At 41.3% G+C, this 19,560-nt stretch overlaps 1 protein-coding gene across 1 annotated transcript in view; it reads right to left on the minus strand.

The window, feature by feature from the left end:
- FNIP2 (folliculin interacting protein 2) overlaps positions 1-19,560 on the minus strand; it is a gene marked incomplete at both ends in the record, with an annotated part of 109,087 nt that overhangs the window by 36,512 nt on the left and 53,015 nt on the right. The window contains 8 exons of the mRNA XM_084245319.1: positions 353-482; positions 8,122-8,193; positions 9,708-9,797; positions 9,981-10,081; positions 12,309-12,380; positions 12,478-12,578; positions 14,667-14,879; positions 17,570-17,696. Of these exons, the coding sequence (XP_084101445.1) occupies positions 353-482; positions 8,122-8,193; positions 9,708-9,797; positions 9,981-10,081; positions 12,309-12,380; positions 12,478-12,578; positions 14,667-14,879; positions 17,570-17,696 (906 nt within the window). The remainder of the gene's footprint in view (positions 1-352; positions 483-8,121; positions 8,194-9,707; positions 9,798-9,980; positions 10,082-12,308; positions 12,381-12,477; positions 12,579-14,666; positions 14,880-17,569; positions 17,697-19,560) is intronic.

Here is a 19,560-nt window from a genome sequence, read left to right on the forward strand (position 1 = left end):
CACGTATTTTCCAAGACCACACTGATATCACCGTGGCTAAGGAAGAGATTTATCCCACCTTTTGTCTTACAAGAGCTACGTCTGGGAGGGAGCTGAGTAAGAGAGTGTATTTATTTTAAATTAATACCAAATCCACCTCATACACCACACACCTACCCAGGTATTTCCTGGTGTCTTCCAGACCAGGAGATTGGGTTTTGGCTATTATTTATTCTATGAAACTTCTAACTTGTACACTTTGGGTTCGGCTAAAGCTAGAGCTAGCTTCGCTCCCTTTTCCCAATGACCACCAGTGAGCACAGAGTCCTGCCTTCACCAGAACCTCCTCAGCAAAAGGAAACCTGAAACTCACCTCCTTGGAATGATGCCATTTTCCAGACTTGTTGTCTGACTTCGAAGCCAGCGGCGCTGGTAGCTACTGGAAGAGGATGCTGAGGAGCTTGGAGATGGGAAAGGTGTGATCAAGAGGCTGCTCAGGGAGGCTGTGGGGAAGAAAAGTGGAAAGTTGAGGACAGTGATGAGTCTTCATGCAGCTACATTACACACACACACACACACACACACACACACACACACACACACACACTCGGATTTTACCAGTCACATCCAGCAGGGGGAGACTATAACTTCTCTTAGAGTAAAGAAAACATCCTTTTATTTTATTTTATTATTAGTATTTTTGAAAACACCCTTTCAGAAGGAAGACAGATTAAAAGAAACTGGGATTTCAAATACAGCAAGTACATCAATTATCAGATCCCACATTACAACTACAAAATACTTATTACATATTCAATCAGAGTGTTAGGTTGCAGATTTCTGATAAAAATGGTCTGCGTGACTGTTTAGTTACCTGGTAACTAATGCCATACATAATTTAGCTTAAAAATATCAATTAAGGGGCCTCCCTGGTGGCGCAAGGGGTTAAGCACCGCTATGAGGCAATCTGCAGCCTCTGCAGCAAGAGCTTGATCCCAGGCCAGCCAGGGAGCAATTCACATGGCGCAGCAGATCTCTCCCATCTTGCCCGCTGCTCCCCTCAGCAGTGTATTTCAGTCAATCCACCTGTTCTGCTCCCCACTCTGTCTCTGGTGAATCCTCTTACCCCCTCGCACCTCTGGCCTGTACCCCAACTCTTTCTTATATGCATAAATAAATCTTTTTTAAAAATCAATTAAAAAATGTCCTGTATTTTGAGGTGAAATCCAGACAAATAAGTATTTCCCCAACACAATATCCTCTCTCTTCTGTCCACCTCTCCTTCCCATCTCCAGATATATAATACTGGTTCTCCTTTCTCCCAGCCCTCCTGTTACTGCTTTGGCTATGAAAAAGCAACCTCTAGTTTTAAATATATTTTCTGGTTGGATTACTTATTTGCCTCTCAGCCTCTCGCTGCTTCCGCCCATGCATAGTATCAGGTGCTTACAGTTGGGCTCTCGGTAAGTGTGAGCTGACTTCGTTAACAGGGAAGGCCTGGTCCCTTTCAGGTAGGCAAAGGGCTTTTTCTCCAAATCACAGCTGCTTTACTAACGCCTACTGGTTTGGAAGAATGGAGCCAGAGAGACTTGTTTTCCTTTTCCCTCCTAAGGATCAAGGAATTCAACATTGAAATGTCATCCAGTCCAGTGGAAAAGGAATTAGGGTGCTACTGATGGCTGGTCAACATTTTCAGCAGCAAATCACAGGACAAGGGAAATTGATTTCAATAAATATAGCATAGTATGCTCATGGGTATCATTTACTAAGGCAGTTTCCCCACACGAACATATTACATTTATATTTAAACTTTTATAGGCAGATGGAAAGTACCCGACTCCCTGACTTGAGTTACTTGCTATTAATTATCGATAAGCCAACGAAGAGTGTCTATTTGTGCCAGGCAACTGGGATCTGGTGGTGGGAAGAGCATCGAACTGCCCAGACAAAATTACAAAATTCTGACATATTGGTAACAATTTGAGATTTTTCCACAATAGAGATCTATAAGATGCCTTTCATCTAATCCAGTCAATGTTGATAGATTTTGTTAGGCAGGTCTTAGTCAATTTGTATTCCCTTGTGCCCAGGACAGTGCCTGAACATGACAGGCAATTAGTAAATTTTAATGGAATGTATGGCAGTTCTGCACTGAAGGGTTACGCAGGCGAGGCTGGCTTCAGCAAGGTTCTCACCAGAATCTCTGAACCTCTGTTCAAGCTTTCAGCCTAAGGTAGACTAAAATCCCCAAAATCAAATCCACATTTCAAGTATCATTAAGCAGGAGATTTTACTGAAAATTCTGAAAGAAGCCAAGAGAGTGTTTTTCCTTAAAATCACATAAAATTGGTTAATAAAATCTCCCTGTGAGATACTTCTGCCCCCCCCCCCAAGTTCTCAAAAGTCCCCTATAATAACCAGACAATCCTCTCCACCCCCAAACCTCCAGGGTCCCCTGTCTCATGCTAAAGCAAATCAACTTCTTGGAAGACGGAGTATCGGGCTGGCGGGTGGTATTTTATATTATAAACAGCTGTTTCCCTCAGTCACAGAAGCAAGTTGTAGAGATGACTCTGTGGTCAGTTTATTCTTGAAATTGTCTATATTGCTGTATAATTCAGTTTAGCACGTGGAGTAAGAGCCCAGGTTACTGCTTCCAATCCTAGCTCTGTCATTCACCAGTTGTGACACTTTGGCAGTTTACTTAAATGGGGACAATAAAGTACCTCAGTATTTTTCATGAGAGCAGCAAGGAGCTAGTGGGTTGTGAATTGTTTAATAGATTGAAGCCAACATTTAAAGAGGAGAAAGTATACTGCAGCATTAATATCACCTGATGAAACTATACTTTACTATATATGAAACATTTGTTACTGGATCAAGATGAAAATACATTATGGACTTCACACAAAAGGCAAAAAGCAAGTAAAAAAAAACCACTGAACTATTTCATAAGGTTCCTGTAAGGATTACAAATGAATACATGTAAAATGCTTAGCCCAGTTTCTGATATAATAAAAGTTAGTTATTCACTCCCTCTGGCAATTCTTGGGAAAGGCAGACCAAGCAGTACATTTTAGAGTACTAAAAGGTTATTGTTCTGATTAATTATGGAAAGAACCTAGGACTCATAGTTGACATGAAAGGAAAGGGGAAAAAAAATAAAAGTAATAAAAAACCAGAATATTCCTTTTCTCATCATAAAATGAATAATTATTTTATGGCAACTAAATGAAATGTTAAGTCAAAATGCTGGTTCAGGGTTATCAATCATTTCCTCATCACAAAGATATTTTAGTGTCACTTAGTAATTTTTTTATCTAAAAGTACTGTGGCCTGTCACTGTCAGTCACATGTGCTAGGAAACAATACACTTACAACTTTCAAATGCAAGCACAGGTTCAATTTTGGCCTGCGACTCAATGTCATTCTCATGAGAAAAGGGTGGATTCAGATATTGATTCCACCAACACTCGGTGCCCTGGATGGCTGGCTGGCTCCTGGCTGGAAGGCAGTGAGGCCAGGGCCACAGGGAGCTTGACTGGGGGGGGGGGGGGGGTAGAGTAGGGGCTGCAGGCTCTGCCCAGCAGATGGCATGCCTTCGCTAAGGGCCTGGCTCCTCAGGACAACGAAAAGAGTTTTGGATGAGTGCTAAAAGTGAGGTGGGTTGTAGATCCTGCCCCGCCCCCAATGGTTTCTGTGAGTTAGGTAAAAAAAAATTCTCTAACTGGGGCCTCCTTGGTGGTGCAAGGGGTTAAGATACAACCTGCAAGGCTGTCTGCAGCCTCTGCAGCAAAAGTTCAATCCCCGGCCGGCAGGGAGCTACCCACATGGCGAGCAGACCTCTTCTGTCTCACCCACTGCTCCCCTCAGCAGTGTATTTCAGTCAGTCTGCCTGTTCTGCTCCCCACTCTGTCTCTGGTGAATCCTCTCACCCCCCCCACAACTCTAGCCTGTACCCCAGCTCTTGTATGCATAGATAAATAAATCTTTTTTGTAAAAAAAAAAAGTAAGTTAAGAAGGAGAATGAAAAGTTTAAAAACAAAATTCTCTAACTGGTGCCTCGATTAAAAATGTGAGAATTTTGGTTAAATTATTCATAGGCTCAGTTTCAGCTTTAAAAGCGGCAAGTCTAACGCTACTTAATATTTTTAGTATCACTTTTCTTTTTAGAATACTTTTAGAGAAAAAAATTAGAAAAAAAATTAGCCAAAATCACATCTCCAGGAGATTTACATTTTATACCTGGCTAACTCTGAATTTAAAAAACTGTATTTTCATCCCATCCTCCTCTCTGAGAAGGATTCTTCAACTAGCATCCATTTAATCCCATGGAGGTTAGCAATGAGGGAAATAAGGGTAAGTTTAAAGGAATAAAAATGCTGACTGCTGACTCTTCTTGGTCTGTGCCCTGCAAGCCCGAGCGAGATAAATGTGTAGCTTTCTCCTAAAATACATTTGCTAATTTGCAGGTTTACTAGAAACACTATAGTGGATTTAACTAAAGAATGTTCTGGAACCCTTAAGTCAAATCCATTGATACAAAAGTATTTGTATCAATTTGTATCAAAAGTATGCAAGGCACCTGGGGCAGAAAATTAATAGATACAGTCTCTTAAGAGCTTCTGAGGGGTTAAGAATCCCTGAAGAAAATTACAGTCATGGATTAAACAAGATGATTTCAGACTGCGGTTACTAGAAAAATTAATATGATTCTTCTTTAAGCAACTAGGGCAAAGGTTTGTGTGGGTGACAGAGGTAAATTCTTTAATCACGGATCAGCAAACACTTTTATGAAAACAAGATATTCTCAACTAAGACCTAAATGCCAACAAAAGCCAGTCATGGAAACGGACAAAGGAGAGGGCACCCCAAATATGCCATGTGACAGAAAATGGGTAACAGCAATTACTATTTTTAAAATCTATGGGTATTTCTCCTTGTATATATGGATGGATTCAAATAGCCCTGGGTGGCCATTATACCCCAGACACAATTCACATGCCTAGGGCCAGAGCAGTCAATCTGAGAGACAAGGTGGTTCTACCCTCATGGAACTCACACTACAGGAAAAAAACAAACAAAAACTACAGGGAATTACAAGATAAACACAGAATGTGATCAATCACAAGGAACAACCATGACACTAGAAAAGGGAGGGCGAAAGTCAAGGGTCCAGAAGCAGCAGTAATTTCTTCACTGCAAAGTTTTGAGGTTGGGTTATTAATGCTGCTGAAAACAAACAAACAAACTGTGATTACAGTATCAAATCCTTGGGACTGTGCAGGAATGGGAGATGGCAAATGTTCAGGGTCAAGTCTGAACTTGGCAAGTCTGAACCTGGCCTAAAGCAACAGGTTCCGACTCTGCTCAACCAATCTTACTTGCAGGGAGACACCAGGGGGAGGACATTGCAGATAATAACTCCTAGTCTTCTGTCTCTTCTGCAGCTGGGACAAGACACTGCTCTCTGTCTTTGGAAGCACTCCCATCAAAAATAAATTAATATGATCAGTGTGATTTCTGTTAAAACTCCTTACTTCCTCTCCCAGGTCATCTGCCTGCATTCTCCTCTCACTGTATTCCTGCCTTCTTTCTATTCCTTTGACACAAAGCTCCAACGCCTGTTCCCCCCCAGCTCTTGTCTGAAATGCTCTTTGCTCTTATCCTCACAAAGCCCATAACCACTGGTATTCAAGTCTTAGGTGAAATTTTACCCTCTGAGAGGGGTCTTCCACAAGCACCCCACTTGTTGGATTTTCCTCAGCAGTAACTGCAGACCTATATTTTATTGTTTACTACCTCTGTCTCGTTGATTTGATAGAAACTCCTCAAGATCAAGAATCGTGTCTACTTGATCAGAGCTACTCCGTATCATAGAAAAGTGTCTATCATTGAAGATGCCCAAGAAATACTGCTGCATGAAGAATGAGCAAGCAAGAATGTGAAGGTCAGTGATGTCAGTCATTAATTATGATAGAAAAAAGCACAAGAGAAACAAAAAAACCAAAGCTCCACGATAAATTTTGTTGCGTTTTGTTCTTTCGGTGGTGGTGTAGCTCCGAGACGAAACGAAACGCCTTTCACGTCTGTGGTCACAGAGTGTCCTGCATCCACTACACAGCTGTGATCTCTGTTAGTTGTAACACTGACGGCATGTCTCTTAGAGCTGCTGCTTATTTAAATTCTTGAAAAAAACACGAGGTTCCTTAAAGTTCAGCAGTTGTATATTTAATTACAACAGAATAAAATCATTTAAGGTCAATTAGCAGAACTATAATCATTGCCTGATAGGAAATTCTCATTTTTAATCAAACATACCAACAAATTTTAGTTAATATATTTTAGTGCCCAAACTGCAAAATGATTTTAAGACTATAAAGGTCTCAAAGACATGACAGGTACTGTAAGTTTTAATAAAATTCCTATCAAGCCCCCTGAGTAAACAGACAAAATGTTTTCACTACCATGATTTCAAAACATCTCAAATTTTTAAAAGGAAGGTAGACCTTCCTTTTTAGAGCCTTTTTAGATTAACAGCAAATCCGAATGGATGTACACAGATCTCCCATATAACCTCAGCCCCCACCCCCATTATCAACATCTCCCATCAGATTATAATTGATGAACCTACATTTACAAATCATTTTCACCTAGACTTCATATTCCATATTAGGATTCATTCTTGGTATTGTATATTCTCTGGATTTTTACAAATATATTATGACAAATACCCACCACTATAGTATCAGAAAGCATAGTTTCACCCCTAAAAATGCTCTGTCCTCCACCAATTCGTGCCTCCTTTCACCATGGCAACCACTGACCTTTCTACTGTCTCCATAGTTTTGCCTTTTCCAGAATGTCATATAGTTGAAATTACATAGTGTAGCTTTTTCAGATTGGCTTCTTTCACTGAGCAATATGCATTTAAGCTTCCTCCAAGTCTTCCCATAGTTTGATCACTCCTTTCTTTTCAATACAGAGTAATATTCCATTGAGGAACAGCTTAAAATGTTAATTCATTATCTAGGACATAAACTCTAGCTCAGCCTTTATGAGCAAACTGTAACCTCCTTTGTCTTTGTATCCTTAGCATGTGCCCTAAGAATAAAGCGTCTACAAAGACTTTTGGAAAGCATAATTCTTTTTTTTTGTTCTTTGAGATAAATATATATCCATATAGATATAGTTATAGATATAGAGATATATAGATATAGATATAAGAGTTATTTTGCCTGACTTCATAGATAGGAATTTATACTGAAATTACACTGACTTTATAGATTAATTTATTGCACATGCTTATTTTGCTTGGAAACATAAATGACAGTTTGCTATGACACTGTTGATACTTTTCACTTTAAAAAAAATGCAGGCGCGCTCTTCATCAACCTTCTCCCTCTGCAAAGCAGCAGAGGCAGCTCTCTGCCCAAGGCTGTAGCCTGCGACTATGCACACTCTCTTTTAACAAACCTGTCCCTTTCAGGGCGGCTCTGTCTGCCCACTTGTGTCTGTGCAAGCATCCTTGACTTCCCTTCCTTCCCTTTTTATAATAAACCTGCCCTTTTGAATACATAAAAAAAAATCTCTAAGAGAGTATTTCTATTTCAATGCATACTGAGCTGCCTCAAACCTTGTAACCACCACACTACATTCTTTTACTGGCACGCATACAATTGAACCCATTCCCAGGGACAGTGTCTTAGGTTGACATCAAACTTTTGTAAGAAACAATGTCTGACCTTGTCTCCTATTCTAGTTCCCATTTCCCACAATAACACTAGAAAAACTGATGTCAAATTTGTTATACATAAACATCTATAAATATTAAATTTTAAATAAAATGGATGTATTTCTTATTTATTTTCTTAATACGTTCCAAAAATTCAAGGAATAAAGGCAAAGCTTGGCATAAACTGCTATTATAATGTAAAAAAAAGTTTATTATTTAAAATGTCCCTTTACTGAAGGACACTTCTGTGCACACTCCTAGGTCTCTTTAGACTTGTGAGACCATCTTAGACTATAGAGCAGAATAAAAAGCAGACCAGAAGATCAGGTCAATCTGTCTTCTATTTTCAAACTACTGCACCTTTATGGAGAGTTCACTCTATTAGCTAAACCATCAAAAGGTAGTACCTGATCGAGCAATGCCACTGTCCCTGTCTTCATTCTGGCCTCTGCTTGGCATGTCAACTGGTGTGCTGTGTGCTGAGATAAAGACAAAAGGAAACCATGTTATTGGACTCTCCACAGAAGTTTAAGAACAGCAGCAGTCATTTTTACATTTCAAAGTAGACTACCGCTATTGCTTATTTAAGTCTATGTAGAAATTAACCAGAAAGCAAAAGTAAATACATAAAAAGAGGCTGGTGAGAGTAAGACGAAAGCAGAATCAAGAACCAACTACCTTTAACTATCTTACTGTAGCATATAAATTTTTTTGAGTAATGTTCATCTCTTAAAAAAAAAAACTGAATAATAAACTATTCATGCAGTTGATGCAATGAACAAACATTCTCAGGCAAATACTTTTAGCCATTTTCCTCATTACTAGCAGTATTTAAATAGCACTGTATCTCAAAATGCTTCATAATCAGCTTCAGTAGTAAATATAGTCAACTTAAGAGAAATAGTTGAAAACCATTTCATAAATTTAAAAAATGTTTCTCTGTCCATAATCCACTCTCTTTTGGCAGATAGAAAACACACATTCATTTTCAAATATTTTTTCCTCCATTTCTTTTCCAAATACATCCGTACCCAGTATTATTGTAGAGGTACTTAGAAAAAACTCATGTGCTGGCATGAATTTTGGAAAAGACTCTAACGTATCACAGGCTTCTAGGAAAGCTTCAGATCTGTCTAAACTTACTGAGCTGCAGGACAGATGAGGCTTTCCGATGTTCAAGGAGCCCAGGGCCCAGCCTGATTATTATACTGCTAGCTATTTTTTGAAGCATGTTTATTTTCACAATTTTAAAGAGTATATAAACATGTTATCCTCACTCAGAGTAGGTAGGAGGGTGTCAGTTTCACGAGGGTGTCAGTAAACTATGGTGCTTAGCATATTTCAGGATACAGGGTACAAATAACAACAGAATGAAGAATACATTTGCCATAAACACAAACCTTCAATGTTAGTAATATGGGAGTTCCCCACATTTGCTCATCATGCCAAAACTACAACAGACATTCAACAGCGTGAGCAAGCAAGACTCATTAAATCTCAGAATTTACCTTCCCAGAGAGACCAAGATGATCATACCTGTAAGAAACCTAGAAACTGCATTTAAACTACTCACATGTGAGAGCAAGAGTGAGAGCCAGAGCAAGTGATCATCCATGCTCTAATTAGAGTGACTTGAAAAAACTGTGCAGGTAAGGATGCAGGTGAATAAATGGGTAAAAGACACCACAGCAAAAGGGACCATTGTATAGCAGAAGAGGCCCAGGAAAATCAGAAAATATAATCCTCTTAGAAATACTAAGGGCTCATTTGAGATCAAAATCAGCTTACTCTGGGGTATTAGTCAAGACATTTACAATAGAGGTTCACTGGTGGAATTTTCTGAATACCATGAACTTGGTTGCATTTGAAACTAATATCTCAAGAGCCCCTTGGATTTCTAAAGAGGCACCAACTAGGATTTTTTTTCTAAGGATCTGTACAGGATTTATTAACAAGTGTGTGGGTCACACTGTATTCAGCATTCCACACAAACCTGCAAAGAAAGAAGCACTCCGGGTGAGCCGGAGGGGTCCTCCGTCAGCTACCCCCTGCAGCAGTTTGCTGCTGCAAGCTTGCAGCAGACCTGGAGACAGAAACACACAGAAGAGGGCGAACAAAGTATACACACACAAAAAATAAACACAGATTAAAGATAATGAAAAAAAAAAAAAACACAAAACAACACAACAAACTCAAATAAAGCAAAACACACACCCACAGCAGTGGCATTCAAAAAGAAAGAGCCCATTTATGTGGCTGATTTTACCTAGGTTACTTGCAGTACGACAAGGACCCAAATTATTCTGATTTGTGTTCAGTTTTCCCAAATTAGGATCTTGGTTGATATATTCAAAGCTGTCTTGCAAGCTAAATACAGAGAGGACAAGGAAGGGAGAGAGAGGGGGAAAAGGTTGAGATGAATAAAACTGTTTTCTACCAGGCTCTCAAATACAACTTACCGGTCGCTCAGACTTTTCTTTGCCAATGAATAAAGTCACATTTACCAAAGTGAATTAAACTTTACAGCAATTTGTTGGAGGCCAAGAAAACATTTTCAGAGGTAGTTCAACAATAAAAGTAAACAGACCATTTCTAACAACTTCATAATTCACTAGAGGACACCAAATGATACATTTTGGCTTTGGTGACTGACATGAGGATATTGCTATTCATTTCTAAATTTTGCTTTAGTGATTGACACACAAGATGTTGCTATTCGTTTCATGGACAATTTTACATAAACTTTCAAAGTGAATATATGAAATTATTTTCAACTCTTAGTTAACATCTATGAAAATTCAGCAACTTTTTTTTCTCCAGGAAGAGGACATAACATTAACATTTGATTTCAGAACTTTTCAAAAAAGAATTACACATAAACACAAACATCAGGTAAGAAGATTTTAGTAATTTATTGTATTCATTAACAAAGAAAAATAAAAAGACTTCAAGGATAATGTAGCATAATGAGGTCAAAGTAACTTTTGCTTAAACCAGAGTTCAATATTTTATTACAGGGAGTTAGTGCAATAAAGGTTCCAGGTAACATCTAGAATCTGTAAAAGTAAATTTCACAAGAAATAAACACCCACTCCCATATTGGCTTAGGGCTGGTACACCCAATGTTACTACACTTGATCTTAGCCAAAAGGCTGAGAAGCGATGGTACACCCAATGTTAAATGCTCAAACAGGTACATTTTTAATTTTGATAAGAAAGTAGCCTTAGTCACTGGCACCCAAAATTGAAGGAGGACTATAGTTCTAATTTCCCAGGATGATAAAAAATAACAGCATTCATGTGGCCTCTTTTATTACTTATAACAAACCTTTCCTTCAAACTTACCAAAGTGTAACAAATATTCTATTATTTTAAAAGAAATATATAATGTACTTCTGCTTTAAAGTTGAAAATATCTGAACAAATGTACCAGAATGAGCACATTTCAGCAGTTAGTCTACACAAAATTGTAATGTTAAAAATAAAAAGTGTAAAACTAGGGGACTCCCTGATGGCCTAGGGGTCTCAGTACCAACACTGTGTCTCTAGACATAGCCTGAGTGTGATCTCCAGCCATGGAGGTGGCCCACATGGCGCAGCAGACCTCTCCTGTCTGCCTGCTGCTCCCTTCAGCAGTGTATTTCAATCAGTCTGCCTGTTCTGCTCCCCACTCTGTCTCTGGTGAATCCTCTCACCCCCCACACCCTGGCCTATACCCCAGTTCTTCTATGCAAAAAAAAAAAGATAAATAAAATTACAATAAGGAATAATTCTTTATAAAAGAAAATGTAAAACTACAGGGGAAAAGAATTCAGGAATGAAAATAAAATATTGCGTGGCCCAAGTCTGAGTCAGTCACAGAGGTGACACTGACAGGACTCAGAGGGGATCGCAAGTGGACCACGCACCCAACCTGCGTGCTGATCAGGCCAGAGAGACTCCTATGCTTCATTCCATTAGAAATAAAGACACAAGGGGAATCCCTGGTGGCGCAGGGGTTAAGCACCACCCTACAAAGCAATACGCACCCTCTGCAGCACAAGTTTGATCCCCGGCCCTCCAAGAAGCAACCCACATAGCGCAGCAGACCTCCTGACTCTCCTGATGCTCCCCTCAGCAATATATTTCAGTCAGTCTGCCTGTTCTGCTCCCCACTCTGTCTCTGGTGAATCCTCTCAGCCCCTGCATCTCTGGCCTGTCCCCCAGTTCTTGTATGCATAAATAAATAAATCTTTAAAAAAAAAGAAAAGAAATAAAGTCACAAATAAGTCTTTTTTTTTTTAAAGGTAATACTGGGAAATACCACACGCTCATTCATGTGACCCCCTTGCTTCCCCTTGACTTTTCATCTTGGAGGAAATGAGTAGGTAACTGGCAGGGTGGGTAACGGATGGAGACCCAAAACACATAAACAGACCTCTGTAAACTCAAAGACCTTTTCATAATCACTATGTGTTGGATGACAATGGCCACTTTTAAAATCCCTTTGTGAACATGGACATAATTCAAAAGCCCTCAGAGAATTACTCTATCTAGAAATAGCTACTTTAAAAAATAGAGGGTGGGGGGCCTCAGAAGCAAACCCCACACTTACTTATTTGTGCTCCCACAGAAGCTGCCCATTCTAGCAGAGAAGACTTTACTAATCATCAGCTGTGGAGGAGAACTGGAGGGAAACAAGGGGAGAAATGCATTTTTGAACGAAGGAGTCAAAAATCACATCCCACTTTTCTCGACCAGGAGACAAAGCGGCCCAAACTCACCGTATATAGTGTATCTTTAGGGTAGAGCCTCTGTAACTCATCGCAACCGAACCAAACATCATTTCCCCCAGCATGTTGATATCAGAAGCTGGTCTTGTGTACTAATATGCATGAGAGAAACCAAAATCAGTCAGTATGGGGCACTTTATGAGGCACCTGCATCCTTCCCTAGTTGAGCAGGTGATAAAAACCACTTCTCAAAGCAGCAAGTGATCACTTTATGGTCTTAATCCGGAAGGGTAATTGCCTCTTTCGGCACCAAATTACTGCTAATGTTCTTGGTTTCTTCTTTACAGCAATATTTTTGCACAGGATGCAAGGGTCCCAGAGTGCATTTTGTCTAGTTACAAGAAACAAGCATCTTCCCTATCGCCATTACATACTCTCAAGAGAAGGCCTCGGTTATGGCAGAAACAGGGTGACTCTCCTCATGGTACTGAGAACACATCCTGAAGAGAAGTTCGTTTCAGGAAGGGCTTTGTGAGTGCCCAAAAGATACCTCTAAAGTTTTACAAAAATATTAAAAAAAAAAAATATGACCCCCTCCTGCTTCTACCAGACTTTCATGTCCCTCTTGTCATCCAAAGGGCACCTTCACCTGCCCATCCTCATTTGTGTGCTCACTACTGCCGCCTCATCTGGTCACTCTCCTTTTTGAAGAACATGTCTGGAACAGGGCTGGTCCTCAGAGGGTACTCCTCCTCACTGTCTGCATCCTCAACCACTCCTACCATTTTGCTTAGTCTCTGCCTGAGACACCCCCACCATCCCTTTATGTCTAGGCCCAGGCCTCTCTGTGAGCTTAGACTCCTATATCCAGAGGCAGTGATTCACATATCATAGCATGTGCATAATACTGAAACATGATATGAAAATGAGCGTGTTTGGATATAGGAACCTAATCACCTATTCAAAGTGCTGGCTGACACACTGATGAGCAGGATAGACACGAAAGTCAACCTCATCAGGCTGTCATGGGCGCCTAGCACAGCTTGGGCAGGACAAAACAACCATCCCTCTGTAACCCAGCCCACAAGGCAGACTCTCTGCTCCTTTGCTTTCCACTCAAGTAAAAGCTCAAGAGTCATCCTTAACACTCTCTTCTAATTTTTTAACTCCAAATACATACAAAAATACAAATATATACACGCACAATTACCCACACACTGACATATGTACATACCTTGTACGTATTTGCAAAGGAGGGAAGAGAAACAAGGAACTATCAATCTCTAACACTAGTCTCCTCTCTGGTTAAGGTTTACACCAACCTCGTCTCACTACATGCAGACAGAGACCAAGCCTTTCGCATCTTTATTAGTAACTTCCACCCACCACTTCCATCTTTTAAACTGCTTTTTCTTGGAGCACAAGGTCCACACACCAACTGTGATTCTCAACTACTTGAAATTTTCACTCTCTATTTTTTTAACCACAAACTGTTTTGAAACCCAAGAGCACTGTGAAATAAGGGCAAATCCCTGCTCCAAAGCCTGACCATGGTGTTGACAAAGTTCTAAAGCTCTGCGGCTGCTGGTAATTCCCCTATTTTGCTTTCACAGCAACACGGTAGACAAAATTATACATGGGTCCAAAAAAAAACATCATATTCTCCATCAACTAATATCCTTCTGTTACTCAAGAATTATAACATTTCTTCCCTGCTCTCTAGTTAGTCAATATTTCTCAGTAACCCTTGTCTCGCTCTCTTACTACTCAAACACAGAGCATGAAAATTGCTACAAGTCTTTTATCCTTTGCACTCAAGGCAGGTCACCCCATTTCTTTCCTCTCTTATACAGGTTTTCTTCCCTCTTCTGGCAAATCCTATTTTCCTCGATGCCCAGATGCATTTCTAGAATCCTCAAAGTTCTTATAACAAAACCGGAAAAATGCATGTTTATTAATCAGGCTGACAACAAAACAAGAGGCTTTACCTCATTTGCAGCATTTCTCCCTCATCTGGCAAGTATTATGCCGGCTCGCCTTGACTTGATTACAAATTTTTAATGAGAGATAAAAACCAAGTGTAAAAATAGCCTGACACGAAACATTCCAGAGCACATTTTTCACTACTTTGTCTCATATTCATGGGGTCAAACCCTCAAGCGGGCATTCTTCCTTGTGGAGAAACTCTAGTGAATGATTTGAGCCTCACGGGATGTTCCACATAGGAGGGATTGCTTTACCTGGTACTTGGGAAGCTGCTCCTTCGCATTTTGTAAAGACCCTCCCAAAGAACCATGGTAGGAGAGGTTGCTGCTGTTGCTGCTGCTGCTGCTGCTGCTGCTGCTGCTGCTGCTGCTGCTGCTGCTGCTGCTGCTGCTGCTGCTGCTCCCACCTCCACCACTGCTTCCTTGGCAGCACTTGGCGGACATTTTAATGGGGCCATCCTCTGTTTTCTGGGTTAAGAGAGACAGGCACGATCAGTGCTGCTGGGAAGGTCAGGTTTCCCCCAAACGCCCTTCACTGGGAATTCCTTTGTTTAAACAATCTGTCATGTCATGTATAAGTGGCATCAAAATCCAGCTTTTTCCTTCCATGGTTTCCCCCTTTTCATTGGTGACAAAAATGTGGTTCTTGAGAGTTTATGATATTTTGGGTGGGGGGATGCTGATGAGGGTACTAGAATGAAGGTGAGGTTTATATATTAAGATTTTATTCTGCTTAAATTGGTTAATTCATATTAATTCATTTTAATTCATATTTTAAAATCATCAATGTGATCTGATTTTGATTCAGGTTATTTAGAAGATTTTCAGCACCGTGTAGAGTATTAATCTCTAAAACTGGTAAGGATAAAGATACAGCTTCAGATGAAAATTTTTACTAAGTAGAAGGAATTAAGAAAGGAAAACTATTAATTTGGAAGGACTAGGTTTGTGTTTTTAAAGACACGCCTACTTTATCACTACCTTAAAGGAAATAGGAAAGAAAATCATGAGGTCAAGTTTGTGAAAGATGAAGCCAAAACTCTGAAATAGTAGCTACTGTGATGCATACAGCATGTGATAGAAATGTGGAACTGTAAGGTTAGGGGTTATAGAGAAATATCTTCTACAGATCCCCTAGATAGAGTTCACTGCTAACATAAAGGTATAAAGACGCACCTCTATTCATTTTAACTTTCCTCCTACAGCAAAATACATCCGTCCCTATAGAAGCCTCCTGCACTCTATGACAAGTTGTTTCTATTCTGAGTCTTGCTTTTCTGTGTGCAGCTTTTGCTTGGGAAAACATGAATGCGGCTGCAGCTTATCTAATCTCCAATGTGACAGTCACACTGGTGGTCTAATGCAAATGACTGCAGTCATATGCTTGAGACAAACTCATGATGTTTTGCCCTTGCCACTGGTTGGGGGGGGGGGGGTTGCTGAAAATGGGAAAAGAATGTAGAAAAACACAAACTGCTGGCCCTGTCACTGCAGCCCAGGCGGCCTGTGGAGGGGCGCTGGACATTCTGCGCACGAGCCTGCCCTTCACACCTCTGCAGGTCCAGCTGTTACTCAGCACCACCTAGGCTAGAAACACAGCCCCTGGGAGAGGCCAAGGTAATGTGAGGTCCACACTGGCCTTGAAGTGCTCTGGCTAAGGTTACAACACACCAAGCAGGCTGCAGTGGAGATAGCTTCTGATGCGGGGAGCACTGGCCTGACTCACCTCCTCGCAGCCCAGCACGTAACAGGCCTCTGGGGACCTAAGTTGCCTTTTTAGCTCAGTGAGGCCCTTCCCGGAAAGCTGAAGTCCAGACTCCAGTGTCATCACTGCTCTGATGGAGGACTCCTAGTCCTGTGCCCTCTGAAAAGCGGTGAGAATGTTTTGCCTTCTACCTGTTACCACCCCAGGAGCCCCTGGGAGGAATGTGGGTGTTCAGCCATCTGCGCGAGGACTTTGGGGAAACCAGAAATGATGGGGGAAATCAGGGAGAACCACGTCCTGTCCACCAAACACAGGTCAAGCACTGGCTCACCTAAACTTTGATATAAATCTGCCATGGAAGCCCACAGGTGACTCACCTGAGACTCCGCAGCCCTCCCTCTACCCACCTAACAAGCGCAACAACTACTGTAATGATTAGCTCCTGGCGAAATTCCACTTCAAAGCACTGTGGCATCCACCCAGCTAAACTGTCTCTAACCAAACAATCCCTTCCTGCAGAAATGATCCCTATCAAAAGCAGGAAAACAGCTCCTTGGCCTAATGAGACAAAAACCGTGATACAAACTATTCATTTACCTCCACAGGCTCTAAACTGGTAGAATTTGGTCAGAACAGGCACCAAATTGCTGAACATGAAGACAGGAAGTGCAAATGGATTTATTTAAGCTGCAGGCATCTGAATAATTATTAAAAAGAGGATGGAGGGACTAGCGGTGACAATACAGAAGTACTTTGGAATAGTGTCCTGAAGACTTACAGAGGACCAGCCTCGGCTCCTCACCTGACATGTCACTTGCGCCTTTCTGTTCTGGCTCCAAGGGTCCCCCCAGAGCTGCCCTGTCTCATTCCACCCCTGGTGCCCCCACATCCCAGGCCAGCCCCACACCACCACTCCGCCCTACACAAACACACACATCTACCCCAGAAACAGTGGTTTCCTAGGTGAGTGAGTTTGAGAAGTAACCCACTTTGATTGGTAGCACGCTGAAGCCCTAGAGTGAAGAAAGCTATTAAATTTTGGTTAACCCAGTACTAAGTATCTCTCTTACTATTTAGGAGAAACATTGGACCGAATGATCTAGTACCGTCCCTTAGGCTAATACCTTATGAAATTTAGAGTTCTCAGTTTTCCCATTACAAGGCTCATACTTGGCATCAAAATCCTACTAGATTGAAGTCACCACCAAACTCGCTCCTATTTACAGTTGCAATACACTGCTTAGCGTCCGTCATGATTGTGGGTTAACAGATTTACCTGTGTATTAATAAAAATACAAATGTGGGAGTGGGGAGGGGTCTTTGTTTATGTTAGTTCTGAACCATGAATAGCAAGGTACAATATAACCCAAGGAAAGGAATACAGATTAATAAGTGACTCGACGGTGGTTAGAAGCACACCCAAAAAAGATGACAGCAGATCCATATTTCATACCTGAGTTGCTGCGTCTTCAATCTTGTGAACAGCTTTAGAATCAAACAGGACTTGCCTGCCTCTCCTTTCACAGTCCTGGTAAACTATCAGGCGAATCTCATTCAGATCAAACTCTGAACATGACCAACTGTGGATCAAAAGGGAGACAAAAGTCACATTACCTTCAGCACTTGGGATGATCATGAGAGAGGTTTCCTGGCCAGAGCTCTGCATGCATGTCAGAAGGCTACGAGTGTGGGGCAGACCGTGAGCCCCCCCCCACCCCCAGCCTGGGCAGCAGCCCTGCCTGTGGATGCCAATGGGCTGGGCAAATATTGCCGATGTCCCCCCCTGACACAGCTGAGGGAGACTGCTGTAATCACCTGAGAGGAAGCTTTTCTTTGCAAAGCCAGATGGGTAAAGATGGGCACCAGGAACAGCAAAGATAAGCAGAAAGGCAAAACTTGGCCACGCAGGTTCTGGAGACGGCAGACCTGGGGCGTGTCCAGATTTCTGTGCCATCTGGCAGGGACCCACCTGGAGCTGGTTAGTAGAGCTATTGCCTCTCTTCCTCCCCATCCACCCAGTTCAGACCAAACTGCTAGGAATTACATTTCCTCATTTTACTATTTTCCTCTCGCATGGCTGACTCTGATATAGAAGTTTGAAAACCGATGTCTCACTGTACGACACCCGCACTGCTGACAATAACAATTGGCAATGAAGGAAGCATGGCATGTTCCTAAGCCATCGCTATAAAACTGCTCTAGACATAGGTTTGCTCTTGAGTAATAAATGATCAGTAGGCAAGAAATATAGAAATCGGAATAATTGAAAATGCACTGCCTTGGGTAGAATCAGTTATTAGTCTGTCAATCCATTCAGCACATATTTGAGAGGCTACCATGTTCCAGGCACTGAGGTCAATGCTAGAGATTCAACAACTAATTAATCAAGCCAACTTAGTCCCTGCAGTCATGGAGTACATGGTTTAGAGGGAAATATCAGGCTAATAATCAATATAAATGTGTAACTACAGACTGTCAGTTGGAGAGAGGGCAAGGTGGCTGGCAGCACCAGGACCAGGCCCCACACCTGGTGTGAAACCATGGTAAACAAAGGCTCATATGCTGAAGCCTACACTTTTTAAAAACTCAATCTGGCTGCACAAAGGAAAACTGTGGTAGGACAAATTAGGACGGATTGCAGAAAGGTCAAATAAAATGTATTATAAGAATTCAGACTCTTCATACTGAAGGCAAGTGTGATAGCAACAGAGGGTGAGGGCATGAGAGAAGCACGTGGTCACGTTCTGTGGTGACGGGATGGGCCCTAGCAGCAAAAGGCAGCTTAGAAAACTCTGGGGAAGGAGTTTTAAGGGATGGATGATAGGGGGATAGTTAGACAAAAGCAAACCGTAAAGCTCAGAGACAGTATAACTGAAGTGAAGTCAGACATATCTGCATTGAACTCCAAACTCTCCGAGCTTGCATCCCTTCATCGGCACAGTAAGAATCTCAAGCCACCCTCACAAAGCTGCTGTGGGATTTAAAGGAAATATGTCAAATGTGTCACACAGAGATTGATGCATGTCTAAAATAGTAGTAATTATTTAAGAAAGATGTTCGTGTTATGATTTTTGCTTATACTGGTACCCATCATAAACCACACATTATTGGTTCTTTCCTTGGAGCAGTGGCGCTTCCCATGGAGCATGTTCTTTTAGGGGAACAGATTTGTTTTTTTAAATCCCAGGACTGAAAAACACAAAGTTCTGGTTGTACCTTCTTTTAACAAACTGTTCTGAGCTGCCATGCCCAGCAGCCTTTCTACTAATTTTGATAATAACATGGCAAGTTTATTTTGGAAATTGTTTTTCCTCAACTCAGTCCAGAGGTAACCCATATTCCCTCCAGACTATGTATGCAGATATAACCACGTGAGCCCCCAGCAAGGCTGAAAACCAGTCCCAAAATATACTTGCTCAACTGGTAATCAGTAACCCTTGAGCT

Source organism: Talpa europaea, assembly GCF_964194135.1.
Source record: "Talpa europaea genome assembly, chromosome: 10".
Classification (NCBI taxonomy): Eukaryota; Metazoa; Chordata; class Mammalia; order Eulipotyphla; family Talpidae; genus Talpa; species Talpa europaea.